Source organism: Apteryx mantelli, chromosome 3 (genome assembly GCF_036417845.1).
Source record: "Apteryx mantelli isolate bAptMan1 chromosome 3, bAptMan1.hap1, whole genome shotgun sequence".
In the NCBI taxonomy this organism is placed as follows: Eukaryota; Metazoa; Chordata; class Aves; order Apterygiformes; family Apterygidae; genus Apteryx; species Apteryx mantelli.
This window is the reverse complement of record NC_089980.1, coordinates 96,148,792-96,163,483: the sequence shown is the minus strand read 5'-3', so window position 1 is coordinate 96,163,483 and position 14,692 is coordinate 96,148,792. Positions and strand designations below refer to the sequence as shown.

At 38.4% G+C, this 14,692-nt stretch overlaps 1 protein-coding gene across 1 annotated transcript in view; it reads right to left on the bottom strand.

Moving 5' to 3' along the window:
* Positions 1 to 6,888: 6,888 nt before the first annotated feature.
* EPHA7 (EPH receptor A7) overlaps positions 6,889 to 14,692 on the bottom strand; it is a 162,650-nt gene continuing 154,846 nt past the window's right edge. Inside the window, exon 17 of the mRNA XM_013948856.2 lies at positions 6,889 to 7,338. Coding sequence (XP_013804310.1) covers positions 7,317 to 7,338 — 22 coding nt within the window. The 3' untranslated portion in view covers positions 6,889 to 7,316. The remainder of the gene's footprint in view (positions 7,339 to 14,692) is intronic.

The window sequence follows — 14,692 nt, the reverse complement described above, 5'->3', positions numbered from 1 at the left end:
CTAACCTTCATTCATCCAAAAGCTTAGCCACATCACCTGGGATTTCTCTACAGTCATGAGAGAGAAATGCATGCATATGGTACTAAAACAGGCAACTCAGATAAGTGGAATGAATTGCTCTCTAATGAACCTTGTCTTTCTGCATCAATTATAGTGCCTAGATGATTAATTTAGACTAGACACATAGATTCTCTGTCCCGCTATTTTTTTCATCAAAAGAGAAATAAGGCCTATTCTAAACACAAATTCCAATAAAGCTGCGAATGCGTAGTTATGCTCATGACTAAAAGCATGCTTAGACACAAAATATATAATATATGCACATACACAGAGATGTACATATATATATTTGCATACATATGCATATATACACAAATATTATACCCACATCCACTAGGTCCGCATATGTCTATGATAAAGTTTTTCAGGTGACTTTCTACATCCAGTTATTCTGTTTCTCCAAACATTTCTCACTAATTAACCTATGCACTTCTCCCTGTGGCCTTCAAGATACTTCAGCGTTAAGAAAATGACATGAACCATTCAGAAAGTAACATGGTAAACCTGAATTTGTTTTCTTTTTTAGTTGGTCTGCCTTTAAAAAAACAGATTTAACTCACCTTTCATCTAGTTGTTGGTTTTCTTCCTTGCTGTATTGTATTGTATTCAAAAATATCGGCTACATTTGATTAAAAAATTATTTAAAATCTCATGAAGTTTCCTTTTAAATTTCTAACATTCAGAACATTTTAACAAACATGACTTGCTTCTATTTCTAGTGAAGCCAATAGAAAAACTGTCACCGGATTCATTTTGGTGATGCCTCTGTTCTTAAACAGCCGTAATAAGGTCTTAAAGTTCTCCTCTTGTTAAGAAAATTTTCATGACAGTGGAAGAAACAGCTCATTAGTAGGATGATAGAGAGGGACAGTAAATGCACTGTAAAATAGCCGTCATCTTTACTTTCAACTTGGTATTAATTTTGTACCAGGGAAAGTGATTCTATTGAGAGTTATTTTATGCAGTAGTTTTTCATTTTCAGTTTTGTATTTGAGTTAGATTTGAACCTGACATGCCAAAGAGCTGCTGAGACACTACAGCTTAAAATTTCCTGTAAATGTATTTAAATTCAAAGGGTGTTGCATCTTTTTTCAGCTTGCATTTTTCCTCCAGATAAATACTAACCTTATACAAGGTTGTCATCATTACCAGTAATTGTTAACAATAATATTGTTAATACTAATTAGCAGAAATGTTCCTATGCCCAGAGAAAAAATAGGCATAGCTAAAAATACAGGGGAGGCACTTGTTAGGAACCTGATCAAACAAGCTTAATTATGACCCCCAGATAAAGGGACTGCCATTAAGCCATTAAATTATCACAGATAAGACAGACTCTCAGTCACTGTCTGATGATAAATCACAGCTAACAACAGCAAGGAAATCAGAGCTTGAACTGCTAATCCTTTTGAGGTTTGTGATGAGCCCCAGCTCCCCTACTGTTCTGCATTTATTTATATTGCACTCAGAACCCCCAAATGACCTCTGCTTATCTGCAGCTCTAGATAATTTATGCCTATTGGTGTGTCACCTCACAGTGGAGGCTGTTATCAGGAAAGAGGAGTTTTAGGAAATCTGATCCCTTGAAATGTTAATCCTTCAGAGATTACTGCACACAAACAAGTTTTCTGCCATGATTTACTTTGTTTATTGCTAGCAGAGATTAACACTTTACGATTGCCATTGCAGATACCTGTTTAGTTTGGGAATAAAGTGATCATTTAATGTGCAGGATTTTCACATTTGAAGCTATCCTGAGTCTAGCAGTCAGATGGCCAGATAGTCATTTTTATTTGCCTGTCATCTCTTAAAAATATTTGTAAATATTTTTTTAATATCATGAAAGGCTGATCTTAAATGTCTCATCCCTTACACTCCAATCCAGAAAAGCATCTACATTTCTGTGTAATTGTAATCATGTGAATTATCACACTAACTTTGACAGGATATTCTTGTTCTTATAATATAAGTGTGCTTACGTGCTTTGTTGGAGCAGGCCCCAGCAATGCAGTAAGTGCTCTCAGGTTTGATTCGACTGTGGTGGATACTTTCTATGTTGAAACGCTTACTGCTGAGAAAGGATGTAGGATCTGGAATTTTATTAACAAAGCTTTTCTTCTATCTTAATACTGTTGAACTGCTATGAAATCTTATCTTTCAGAATGTGTTGGGGCTATTTGGCTGGTAGTTAAATGTCTCACCTCTTAGTCCTACAGGGTATTCCTAAACGAATTACTTCCAAACTCTTCAAACCCATTCATGCCTACTAGTGTAATATAATGAAAACTTGAATTGCAGGCATGTAATATTGCTGAAAATAGGTGGACCAAACACATTGTCTCTATTTCTAGTCTTCTATTTCCTTTTTGTGTTGTTGTACTCAGGTTCAATAGTCAGACTGGATGAGATCACACCAAGTGACATGACTGATTACTAATTAGCCAAGAGTTCTGATGGTAGCTGTTGGTAGCAGCTATTGAGATACAGTACTATGTGTCAGGGAGATAAGGAGAGGTAAGAAATTAAGTTGACCTTGAGATTTCATTACATTTGATGTCACCTAATAGCATCAGATATTTTTAATCCTGGTTACATTCTCCTTCCCAAATCCATTCCCATTGGCAATCATGATAAAAAAGAAAAATGTGAGTTCAGAACTTCCACACTGTTCCCCCCCCCCCCCCTTTGGGAACAGTTCAGTATAAAAATGCATAGGAAGGCTGCCTAAAGGGGAGACAGTGGGGAATGTAGTGCTCCCTATTTTCAAGGGTGACAGAGGAACAATTTCATTACATGAAAGTGCATATTAATATATAATCTTCAGTTTTTGCCCCAAGCCTGAAATTTCTGTGTCTCTTGGGAGAATGTAGTCAGTCAGTGATTCTGTTAATCTTCTCCAAAAGTGAGGAGGCGTGTGTGTGTGTGTGTGTATGTGTGTGTGTGCGTGTGTGTGCGCGCGTGTGTGTGTGTGTGCGAATAAAGATATTCTAAAAATAAAATAAAAGATGGACACAGAGACAGTCAAGCAAGAATGCAGGTTACATGTCTGAGTGCTCCTTTTTGTTGGATTTGGAAAATTACATCTTTATCCACACCAAGACTTCTGTGTACTTTCAGTTTTGACATTATGCAATGGTAAAATTTGCTAAAAAAGTTGTTTAATCTTGAACATGTCTCCAATTTCTGGAGATGAGACGTTTTGACTGGCCTCTGGGCACATGTGCACATGAATGCCTGTATCTATTACGTGTATGTGGATAAAATTTCTGGTATCTTTTAGCAACATCTTTTTATTTTTCCCTAAGAATTTGATCCAGATCTACAGAAAGACTAATGCACTGTTTTGGTGATAATTATTAGGATAAGATGTCACGAGTTTTTCGGTTCTTCCTTTTCCTTTTTCTATTCAGCCATTTAAATGGATTTACAGTTATTGAGCAGCATACAGATAGAATATTATATTGAATGGATTAGTATGACAATTCCTACCTTTTTATTTTGTGGAGAGGGATGATAATATGTTGTACTAGCAGTAGACTTAACTTTGTCTCATTAATAGTCTGCTCTTATCTTTTGCTGTGAGCCTTGCCTACCATTTCTGTAACTTATACTTAAACTGTAAGTTTTCCACAGATTTTAGAAAACACTATAGCATGAAGATTTCAGAAAAAAAAATGTAATCCATATATTTTTACAGATTACTTTGCAAATTCTTGACAGTATCAAAATTTTACAATAAGAAAATTGCAGACCCTAAATTTTCTAAAGAAATTTCTGCTGGCTCCAGTTATTGGGATACAATTTTAAAAAGATTTTATTCTTCTGGGAATAGTTATTTCAATGGCTGATTACAACATGGTTTGAAATATATTTATCCCAGTTAGTATTAATTATGTTTGACAATAGTGCATCTTCTTTTAAAGTTTTACATGGCTCAAATAGGCAAAATCTTACACGGCTTAGTCATATAACCAACTCTTAGCATTTGCTAGAAAACATGCCTCCAAATTGATCATCCCAATTTGCTTTCCTTAATACTCCAGCTTTGATAAAATATTTGCTCATCGGCTAAAAGTTTATTTGTTATGTTAAAGTGTAGTGGAGAAACTGCCTCTTCTACTCCAGAAGGTGGAGAGTTATATCACAAGCATATGTATGTATGCATTCATAAGAAAGAGAGCAGCTGAGCGCACATTAAAAAAATCAAAGAAAAATCACTGACAGGCTGTTCCTTTAGTCTAAATATTTTTTTTCTATTTTCTGTTTGTGATAGACTGAGATTTCCTGCATTTAAGAGCTTTAGAAATCAATACTTTAAGAAAAGTTAGATTCTTATGAAGTGTTTTAAGTTGAGTGCTCAAAATTCTGGAAATCTTGGTGCAAAGGTATATTACAGAAAAAGTTTTCTTTCTAAAGAACTAGAGAAGACCTTTTCTTTTTTATTTAAAGAATCCATCATTCCTCACTTTCTAAATTTCAGGGTTATGGATTAGTATCAAAAATTTAACTGAGGCCATCTTTCAATAATGTAAGTGTAATTGACATCCAAACTGCAAAAGACACAAAATTTTAAATAAAACCTGAGACCAAGAAGCAATGAAGAGATGCGAAAACAAGTCCATATAAAGGCAGAAGAAGGGTTAGAGACTGTACTGAAAAAGAGCATGGACACCAAGTCTTTGAGTATACATACCAAAAAAAGAACTAGAAGCGGCTGGTGATTTGGCTTGTGAACAAGCAGTGAGCATTCCTGAAAGGTTGGTGCCATCACAGTAGCAGAACTGGCAAAAATATGCCAACTAATTTATTGCTTTGGAGTGTCTGATTGAGTTTAAAACAGCAGCCTTTTTACCAGGTCTCTCCTTTGTGTCACTGAGTCATGACTTCTTGGTTTTGGTATATTAGATTTCCTAGGCATAGACTTACTGTTACATGGTACCAGTGCATAAAAATCCAATTTCCTGGCCATTTTGGCGTTGTATGTAATAATGGCTGTACCCGTCTAGTACTTACCATGAAAGACTAGTTGACCTGAGATTTATTAAGAATTTCCCTTTAATCACAGATTTCTGTTCACTCTCTTTTATTTTATGGCTGCCTGCCTTTGTTACTCAATTAGTATCTGTCATGTTAGAAAAGCAGAACCCACTAAGGTTAACCTCAACTAAACAAGGAAAAGACAATGCTGAAGCAGAGGAGAGTCTGGCACGACATCCATATCTAATAAATTGAGAAGGTAAGAAATTAATTATGAAAGTAGGTACTAGCTCACTCTTAATATAGGTACTTAGCAGATCATTCAGAGTTTAGTCATTTCAAAAGTGGTGTATGGCAGTTTAATGATTGGCTGGTCTGTGGACTCTCTTAATTTTTGGCTTATTAGTTCCCAAAGCTCTACTGATTTATACAGAGGAAGGTTTACATGCATCCACACTGTAATGAAACAGATAGAAATTCATAACATTTTCTCTAGCAACATCAAAAATCTCCTCTGACAGCTAGTTCTCCTTTGTCACAGGCCAATTGAGTATAGCTATAACTTTTGAGATAATTATTTTTGTAACTACAAAAATATACCCAGTACTATATGTTTCTGTATTTTTTTAACAGAGGCAAGTGAAGAGGTTTATAAAAACAAATAAAATAAACAAGCCCTTCACTCCTCCTCTCAAAAATCCAAGATGCAGCTCAGCTTTGGAAACTATAAATGTCAATCATCACCCACTTATTTCCCCAACTGTGTAAGATTTCTGATATGTTATGAATACTAATAACTCAAGGGGTCTACTAACCTGCCTAGAATTACATACTGTCAGTATTCATGTACAACAGTATGGGTCTTGGCATAATCCTTGTGTAGACAGAGAATTGGTTTTTGGAGGTTTACTCTGATGACATTTCAGTGAAGTTAAGACATGGGCTAAACAGCAGTGATTACATTTTACACAAGCAAGTTTAACAAATATGTAAAACCAAGGTTCAAATTATTCTCACTGTCTTCACTGGTATTGTAACAAAGACCCAAGTTTAGACCTACAACGGAAATAGGTGGTTAACTAAAACTTTGGATGCTCACACTGACTGTACTCCCTCAAAGTCCACCCAGTTGTCTCCTAGTCCTGGAAGTTCAGTATTTCCTGGGCTAGAGAGAAAGAAAGGGATCAACGCCTCAACATGGTAGTTTGAACATACACATTAGACGCTAGAGTTCACTGCAAGGAGTGGTGCAATAAGCAAGAGGCACAGCTACCGTGGGAGAGGAGGAGCACCCTATAGTCCCATGAGCGGGGCAATGCTGAGAAAAACACCTATATCACTACATCATTCACTTGTTTTGCTTTCCCTGTCTGTCTGTTTCTCTAGCTCGCTTAGACTGTTCCCTGTTCAGTATCTCAGCACTAGCAGATGCCACTGTTAAACACCCAGCTGTCCTCTTCTGATGTACAGAGAGGTGCCTAATCTGGGTTTATGGCTTCTGCAAGGAGTCAGGACATCTAAGAGGCTAAAGGCTATTCCTAAATGCACTTTCTTGATCTAGCCCTTGGCAATTTTTCACTCTGAGGGTTGTATAACCAGTCTGTCAGAACTGATGGACAATAAGAAGGTTCAAATTCTACTTTTAAGGATTCTAGTTAATAAAACATAAATGACACTAGCTTGAAGGCCTCCCTCCCCCATCCTGAAAACTGCAAAAGTGAATTATACCAATTGGGCACTTAAGTGTGTGCAATGCTTCCTGGATTCTGAGGCATGAATTAAAACAAAGGATTTAAACAAAAGTAATTTTATTAATAGTAAAGGTAAATATGACAGCTAAGAACTGTCAGATGAGAAAACCTGATACAAAATGTTTCTAAAAAGTTAAATCAGAAGCTGACTGTGAAGAAATGAAAAATGATTTCACAATTTTGAATGCCATTGGCAATAAAGTGGTGATGAAATTTGATAAGCACAAAGAAATGCACAAGGGAAAAAATAAGCCTAACCACATACACACAGGCAGGGGCTTTGAATTAACTATTGCTTGAGAAGAAAGAAATCTGGAATTAATTTTAGACAGCTCTTTGAAAACATCAAGTCAAGCACTCAGCATCAAGTAAAAATGTCAAATAGGATATCTGGATGATTAAGAAAGAAACCATAAACAAAAATAGAAAACATATATATATATACATATATATATAATATCACTGTATAAACACACTGTATCGCTATATCACTGTATAAATACATCATACACTCTTATGTTGAATAATTCATGCAGCCCTGGTCATTCCACTTCATAAAATAGAAAGGCAAGACAGAGAAAGAAAGAGAGAAGGAGAAAGTAAATTCACAGGATCTAGGGCAACTTCAGACTATTAAACATAGTTCATCCCTTTATTTAGAAAGCGCTTCAACTGTACATGCAGGATATAGGGCCCTGACAGTTTCTGGAAGTCAACAGTTGAAGCTGTCCCTAATCAGTAGGGGAGAGGGGGCCCTAATCAGACCTGTTGTTATTCAACAAGGCAATACCCCTACGAGGACAGGACACCTGCCAGGAACACTGGGTAGGTGGACTTTTGGTTTGAGTCAGCGCAGCTATTCTTGCTTTACACACAACCAAGTATCATCTTCAAAAAGCTGATAGCCAACAATAGGCAAGGACAAGCTATAAAAGCATAGGCAAGGTGAAAAAAAAAAAAGGCAAACTAAGCATGCTCTCCTTTACTTTTATTTTACTTAACTTTACTTTGTGTTACTCTCTTTTTTCAGCCTTTTTCTTGTAACACCCTGTTGCTGCTGAGGTTCCTGGAATTAAATGCCTGCCTAAATCATGCTTCCAGTTCACTGTCTAAACTCAGATGGTAGGTCAGACTGCAGTTTTCAGAGATTCTGACATGTTCCCAATTGAAATGCTCAGCTTTTGGGTAGCAGAGAGAGAGAAGATGCCACAGAGTGGTATCCTCTCTCAATGCCAACAGGTGCACACATTTCCCATATCTGCTATCATGCCAGAAACAGAGAGAAAATTTAAGCAGAATCCCTGGGATACTGAAGTCCATAGGAGCTTAGCTAAATATAATACATGGAGATGATCACTATGTTTTGATATTACTTTATGCTGAGTCTATTATTGCAAAACAAGGTGTATGCAACTAATCATTAATGGGCTTCTATCAAATATGTAAAAATGATATGTAAAAAATTCTGTATGATAGGGAGACACAATGACACAGCTTTTCAATTTTTTTCTTTTTCTTAATGATACATGGGCTGTTATAAACATTTGGACTTCAATTACAGAGTCACAGAATCGCTGAGGTTGGAAGGGACCTCTGGAGATCATCTAGTCCAACCCCCCTGCTCAAGCAGGGTCACCTAGAGCACATTGCACAGGATTGCGTCCAGGTGCGTTTTGAATATCTCCAGAGAAGGAGACTCCACCACCTCTCTGGGCAACCTGTTCCAGTGCTCTGTCACCCTCACAGTGAAAAAGTTTTTCCTCATGTTCAGATGGAACTGTCTGTGTTTCAGGTTGTGCCCGTTGCCTCGCATCCTGTCGCTCGGCACCACTGAAAAGAGTCTGGTCCCATCCTCTCAACACCCTCCCTTCACATACTTGTACACATTGATAAGATCTCCTCTCAGCCTTCTCTTCTCCAGGCTAAACAGGCCAAGCTCTCTCAGTCTTTCCTCATAAGAGAGATGCTCCAGTCCCCTCATCATCTTTGTAGCCCTTCGCTGGACTTGCTCCAGTAGTGCCACATCCCTCTTGTACTGGGGAGCCCAGAACTGGACGCAGTACTGCAGATGTGGCCTCACCAGGGCTGAGTAGAGGGGGAGAATCACCTCCCTCCACCTGCTGGCAACACTCTTCCTGATGAACCCCAGGACACCATTGGCCTTCTTGGCCACAAGGGCACATTGCTGCCTCATGCTTAACTTGGTGTCCACCAGCACTCCCAGGTCCTTCTCAGCAGAGCTGCTTTCCAGCAGGTCAACCCCCAACCTGTGCTGGTGCATGGAGTTATTCCTCCCCAGGTGCAGGACCCTGCACTTGCCTTTGTTGAACTTCATGAGGTTCCTCTCCGCCCACCTCCTCAGCCTGTCCAAGTCTCTTTGAATGGCAGCACAGCCCTCTGGTGTATCAGCCACTCCTCCCAGTTTTGTATCGTCAGCAAACTTGCTGAGGGTGCACTCTGTCCCTTCATCCAGGTCATTGATGAAGAAGTTGAACAAGACTGGACCCAGGACTGACCCTTGGGGGACACCACTAGCTACAGGCCTCCAACTAGACTCTGCACCGCTGAGCACAACCCTCTGAGCTCTGCCATCCAGCCAGTTCTCAATCCACCTCACTGTCCACTCATCTAAACCACACTTCCTGAGCTTGTCTACGAGGATGGTATGGGAGACAGTGTCAAAAGCCTTGCTGAAGTCAAGGGAGACAACATCCACTGCTCTCCCCTCATCTACCCAGCCAGTCATTCCATCATAGAAGGCTATCAGGTTGGTTAGGCATGATTTCCCCTTGGTGAAGCCATGCTGACTACTCCTGATCACCTTCTTTTCCTCCACATGCTTGGAGATGGCCTCCAGGATGAGCTGCTCCATCACCTTTCCAGGGATGCAGGTGAGGCTGACTGGCCTGTAGTTCCCTGGCTCCTCCTTCTTGCCCTTTTTGAAGACTGGGGTGACATTGGCTTTCTTCCAGTCCTCAGGCACCTCTCCTGTCCTCAGGCACCTCTCCTGTCCTCCATGACCTTTCAAAGATGATGGAGAGTGGCTTAGCAATAATGTCTACCAGCTCCCTCAGCACTCGTGGATGCATCCCATCAGGGCCCACGGATTTGTGGATATAAGAAACGGGAATCTAAGCAGGGTAGATTTTGTAAACTGACACAATGATTGTATGGTTTAACTCTAATACCCTTGTTCAGTAACAGTGTAGAGAAATTACTAAAGTGGGCCTGATCCTTTGAGCACTGGGCCTTCAAGAACTGGGCATTATGTTAACTCTCTGTGTACCTGGCACTTTCTGCAGTAGCTGAAATCTCTAGATTCTGCTCTGAAAGATCTCTAGATCTGAAAGAGTAGGTCCTGTAAACCTCATTGCTAAAATGGTACCCTGAAATGATAGAACTTAACTAGCTTAAGCCAAGTTCGAACTGCAGACAATAAAAAGTGTATTTGGCAGCTTCTGCTATCTGAGAATCTAATAAGCCACCATTTACCAAAAACTTCAAAGATGGACAAACCCAACCAGTTAAGGATCATCAGTACTATTTCAGCTATGACTTTCAATTGTCTCCTCCTCGCCTAGATAAATTATTTGAATCCTATCCAGATTTGCCAAGACAGTCTTAAATGAGAACCTTGTCTCCACTAGACAATGCTTAAATCATTCTGCCTCTAGAAGAGACTAAAAATGGGCATCACATTCATAAGGTGTCACAACAACCAACTTGATATCGCTCTGGTGTACATTCAAGATGAATGATTCATGCAAAGCTGTGTTATGCTGAAGGAGAGCAATTTATCCAGTGCTGCCCTCTAGAACTTATAAGAAAAAACAGAACCAGTGAGTACCTACAGTACCCTAAGCATCAACACTTTGCACTCAGAAATACCACGCATAAAGTATCTATATATGCCAAAGTAATAAAATACTCTATCACCAGAAGTAGACTCTCAACTGTCATACCAATATATTTTCCACACTATAATTATGTCTAAAAACAGTTTCACTGGAGACAGAAAGATCTGAGGGTTTCCAGAATACTTTCTCATAAATTTTCCCAGGAAAAATGGAAGCAGCTGTGATGAGGATTTAAATGGAGACATAGTCTGTTGCAAAAAAGTGACTTCCTGTAAGCATATCTAGTTAATAATTCTTAAAGAATTTGGCAGTATGCCTTTTCTCAGGCAGACATTGAAACTAGTTTTTGCTCTTTGCAGCCCAATCAGCAGAGATGTCTGATCACAGAGGCAGAGGAGAAGGAAGTGAGGAAGAGATGAGACTGGCCACTTTGTAGCTTTCTTACTCCTGAAGAATTCTTACCTTAGAATTCAAGATAGTTTAAAGTGTCTGACAGTCTGAAGATGTCAATTTTCTAGTGAAAAAAAATCCATTTTTCCATTTTCCTTCTAGAAAAAAGACAATTTTCTAGAAAATGTCAGTTCAGAACAATTAAATGATTCCCAATTTTATCATAATTTTTGATGGAAAGTTATAAAATGTACTTTTCAGTGATCAAAAAAGCCCCTATCTTCTTTTGTAATATAGAAATGATTATTTTCAGCTCTAAAAGAAACCGCCCCAGTATTTTGCTTCCATGTTTCCATTTCACTGTAAATGATTTCTGCTTCATTCTGATTTAGAATGAAAGGAAAATTAAAAAGTCCTGAATTATTTGGAGTATTGAAATTCTATTTCTCAGCAAGGCCTATATGTAAGTAGTGGCAAAGACTCCCATTGATTTGTCTGCACGAGAAAGGTTAGCAGGATGCTCTCTGACCAGTTGCTATCAGTAGCAGCAACAGTAGGAGTAAGTTTATATTATCCCAGTTTAAACTTCTTCCCCAGCAAGCCTTTTGAAAATGTTTGATTTAGCTGCTTCTCCTTCTCCTTTGCTCTTCTATATACCTATTTTGTGTATAAGAGGGGAGCTAGAAAGAAGAGGGGGAAGCAGGGTTAGGTTAGAGTGAGGAGCTTCCAGGGCAGGCTTCGAGGGCAGCTTTGCTGGTTCTTCTCTCCCTAGCAGCATTGCCACGTCCTGCTTTGCCATCCTCCTGAAATCATCTTGCTTTTCCGATGTGGTCTTTCATTCTTGGCATTAGTCACAGTCCTCAGTTTGTCAGCTGTGTGTTCTGGCCTCTCCCATACACCTGTGTTTACTCTTCCTCCTGTTGCCAGTTTGTTCCTCCCTTCTTCTCCATTCCTTTCCATGCTTCTTTTCTACATTTCCATCCTCTAATCCCAACTACAGTTCTTATGTGCTTTAAAAAAATGCCTCATAGCGATCATTGTGCCTCCAAACCAATCTCATGATCTTATGGTTATAACTCTTGTTCTGCTTCCCCTTTCTGCTTCCTTTGTCTCCTGCCATTATGTCAATTCTATTCAGGCTGCCATCTCTTCTGGAAAGGGATTTTTCTTGTTCTGTTTTTTGCAAAGCACTTGGCTTGTTTTTGGTTCTGTCAAACAAATAATAACAACAGATATGAAATTGGCAGTGCAGCAGAATCCTGATATCAGGAAGTAATAGAGGCAAATTACACTATCATCGTCATTGCCATGTATACACTACTACTTGATAAAAATTCTAATTGGCTCACTAGGCAAACAACAATAAAACCAAAGATCCCCAAGCAAACATCTCTAACATGAAGGAAATGTAGTTGTGTTTCACACTGGATCTTAATGAACTACAGGGTTATACCTGACAATTTCAGTTTTTGGAATAAAGGAAATGAAGAAATGAGGTGCAGCAGTTTTTCAGATGGGTGTTTGGGTATTAAATTAAGGATTGGAAGAAGATGTAAATAACTCTTTAAAACAGAGAAGTGGAAAATGGTGGAATGGGTGTGTTAGTTCAACTTAAATGCTACTTAATTAGAAAAAACATACACATTGTAGCTAGATTCTAGCACAGTAATTAGTAAGGTAGAATCTCCTTTAGCCTAACTGATATTATCAGAAGCTCTCAGTATTGCTGAAGAATCTTATAAAACAGTTTAACTGACTTGTCTCAGTTATTACAAGACATTGGGGCACCCCAAGACTATGTTTATGTTACTTACGTTGCCAAAAAAACCCAAAAGCTGAAAAAAGAGAAAAGGAAAGGAAAAGAAAAGCTGTAGATTTTACTATATATTTAGTGACAGGCTAGCCATATGAAATCTTTAAAAAAATATAGCTTTAGGACTAATGGATTTAGGCCAGGATTTAACAAAAAATATTATACATATGGTTAGTAATCACTTAACTAAATTATTTGAAAATTCCTGAGAGAAAAGCAATTTATTACAGACTTTGAGACAGGCCAATGTAACACTAATACCAAGGAAAAATAAACCAGCAAAGAAATGTCCCCCTGCCACACCAACTAATCTTCTTACAGTTGATTCCAAAGTACAGGCTGCCATTCTGGCACACAGATTAGATTACTTAACAGCGTGAATCAAAGGGAAGATTCTCATTCAAGAAAAGAGTATTATTAATATATTGTAATATGCCATACATCTCCATCACCAAATTGGACAAAATGGGAGCAGATATTTTATGATAAGCCAAAAAGAGGACCTGACAATATTAATAGCCATAATGTCTGAGGTTTAGCAAAAACAATTAGAGGAAGCAATCTGATGAAGGAACAGAATGTTTTTTTCTATCTCTATGTAGCGTCTTATGGACTAATTCTACATGAAGGGAAGGTATTAACTAAGTTAAATCACACTTCTTTTTTTTTTGCACCTGTCTTTTGAAACCCTAGTAATGCAAAGAATGCATGAGAAAAGAATGTAGCAAAAAGAACTCTGAGAAGAAATCCTTTCAAAAGGAAGAAATATTTTGAGTCTGATGGTTGAGTTTATTTATTTATTTTTTTACTATTTTGAAGGCAAGTAAGTCTTTGAATTAGTAAAAATGATTGACATGCGAATTTATTCCAAGGCAAAAGATAGTCACAAATAACACTTACATACATACCTACTCACAAAGGTATTTAAAACCTCAGGTTACATTTATATTAGCTATGCCTGTACTTTTTCATCAGCACCAGGAAGGTCTACAGCTCAAGAGACATTCATGAGATAGTATGTGTCTGTCAGACCCTGGACGCTGGCATGGCTCTAATCTAGGCTGCACCTGGTTCTTATTGACGAGGACTGGTTTCTCCAGAGCAGAGACCAGGTGCAAGCTAACAAGTATGAAACATCAACAGCTGGGATATTGGAATCCCTGAGTGACGCATGGTAAATCCATTTGATAATTTCCTCGCATATGTATGACCTAGGCATATTCACTATCATAATGTTTCGTTTCTAGCTGCTTTGCTGTCCAATGTCATTCACAGTCCTGAATGTGGTACCCTATCTTTTTTGGAAGAATTAGAAACCTAAATCAGAAACTCTAGAAACTGAAGGCCAGTCAGAGCCAGTGGCTGACAAGCAGTGCTGAAGTGAGGACAGTTCTTCAGTTCTTGGCTAGGGCAGCTCTGTAGCTGGATTTAGTACTCACTTATCCAGACTCTGATGCATGCCAAAGCTATATCTGTAGTCAATTGTGGGGCAAAACCAACACACACACAAGTTATCACGCACACCCTAACTTTCACAGAAAGGAAACCCAGTGAGAATAAGTACTAAACATGATTAGGAAGCATAGGGTCCTGGGTATGCTATCTTGCATCCCAGCAAAAATATGGATGTGTCCTTAGGGAAATGTTTTCAGGGATTCACAGCCTCAAGCCTTCTCTGAAAGTAGATACTTAAATCCGTCCTTTCAACAGGAAACACACATAAGAAAAGATCAAAGAGATCATACACATTTTATCTAATGATATGATATGAAATGATATGGGAAGTCCAAACTCAGTGAGGTTCCTCTAGACCAAAGTATCTGCTCTTCTGGAACGTGACAGGA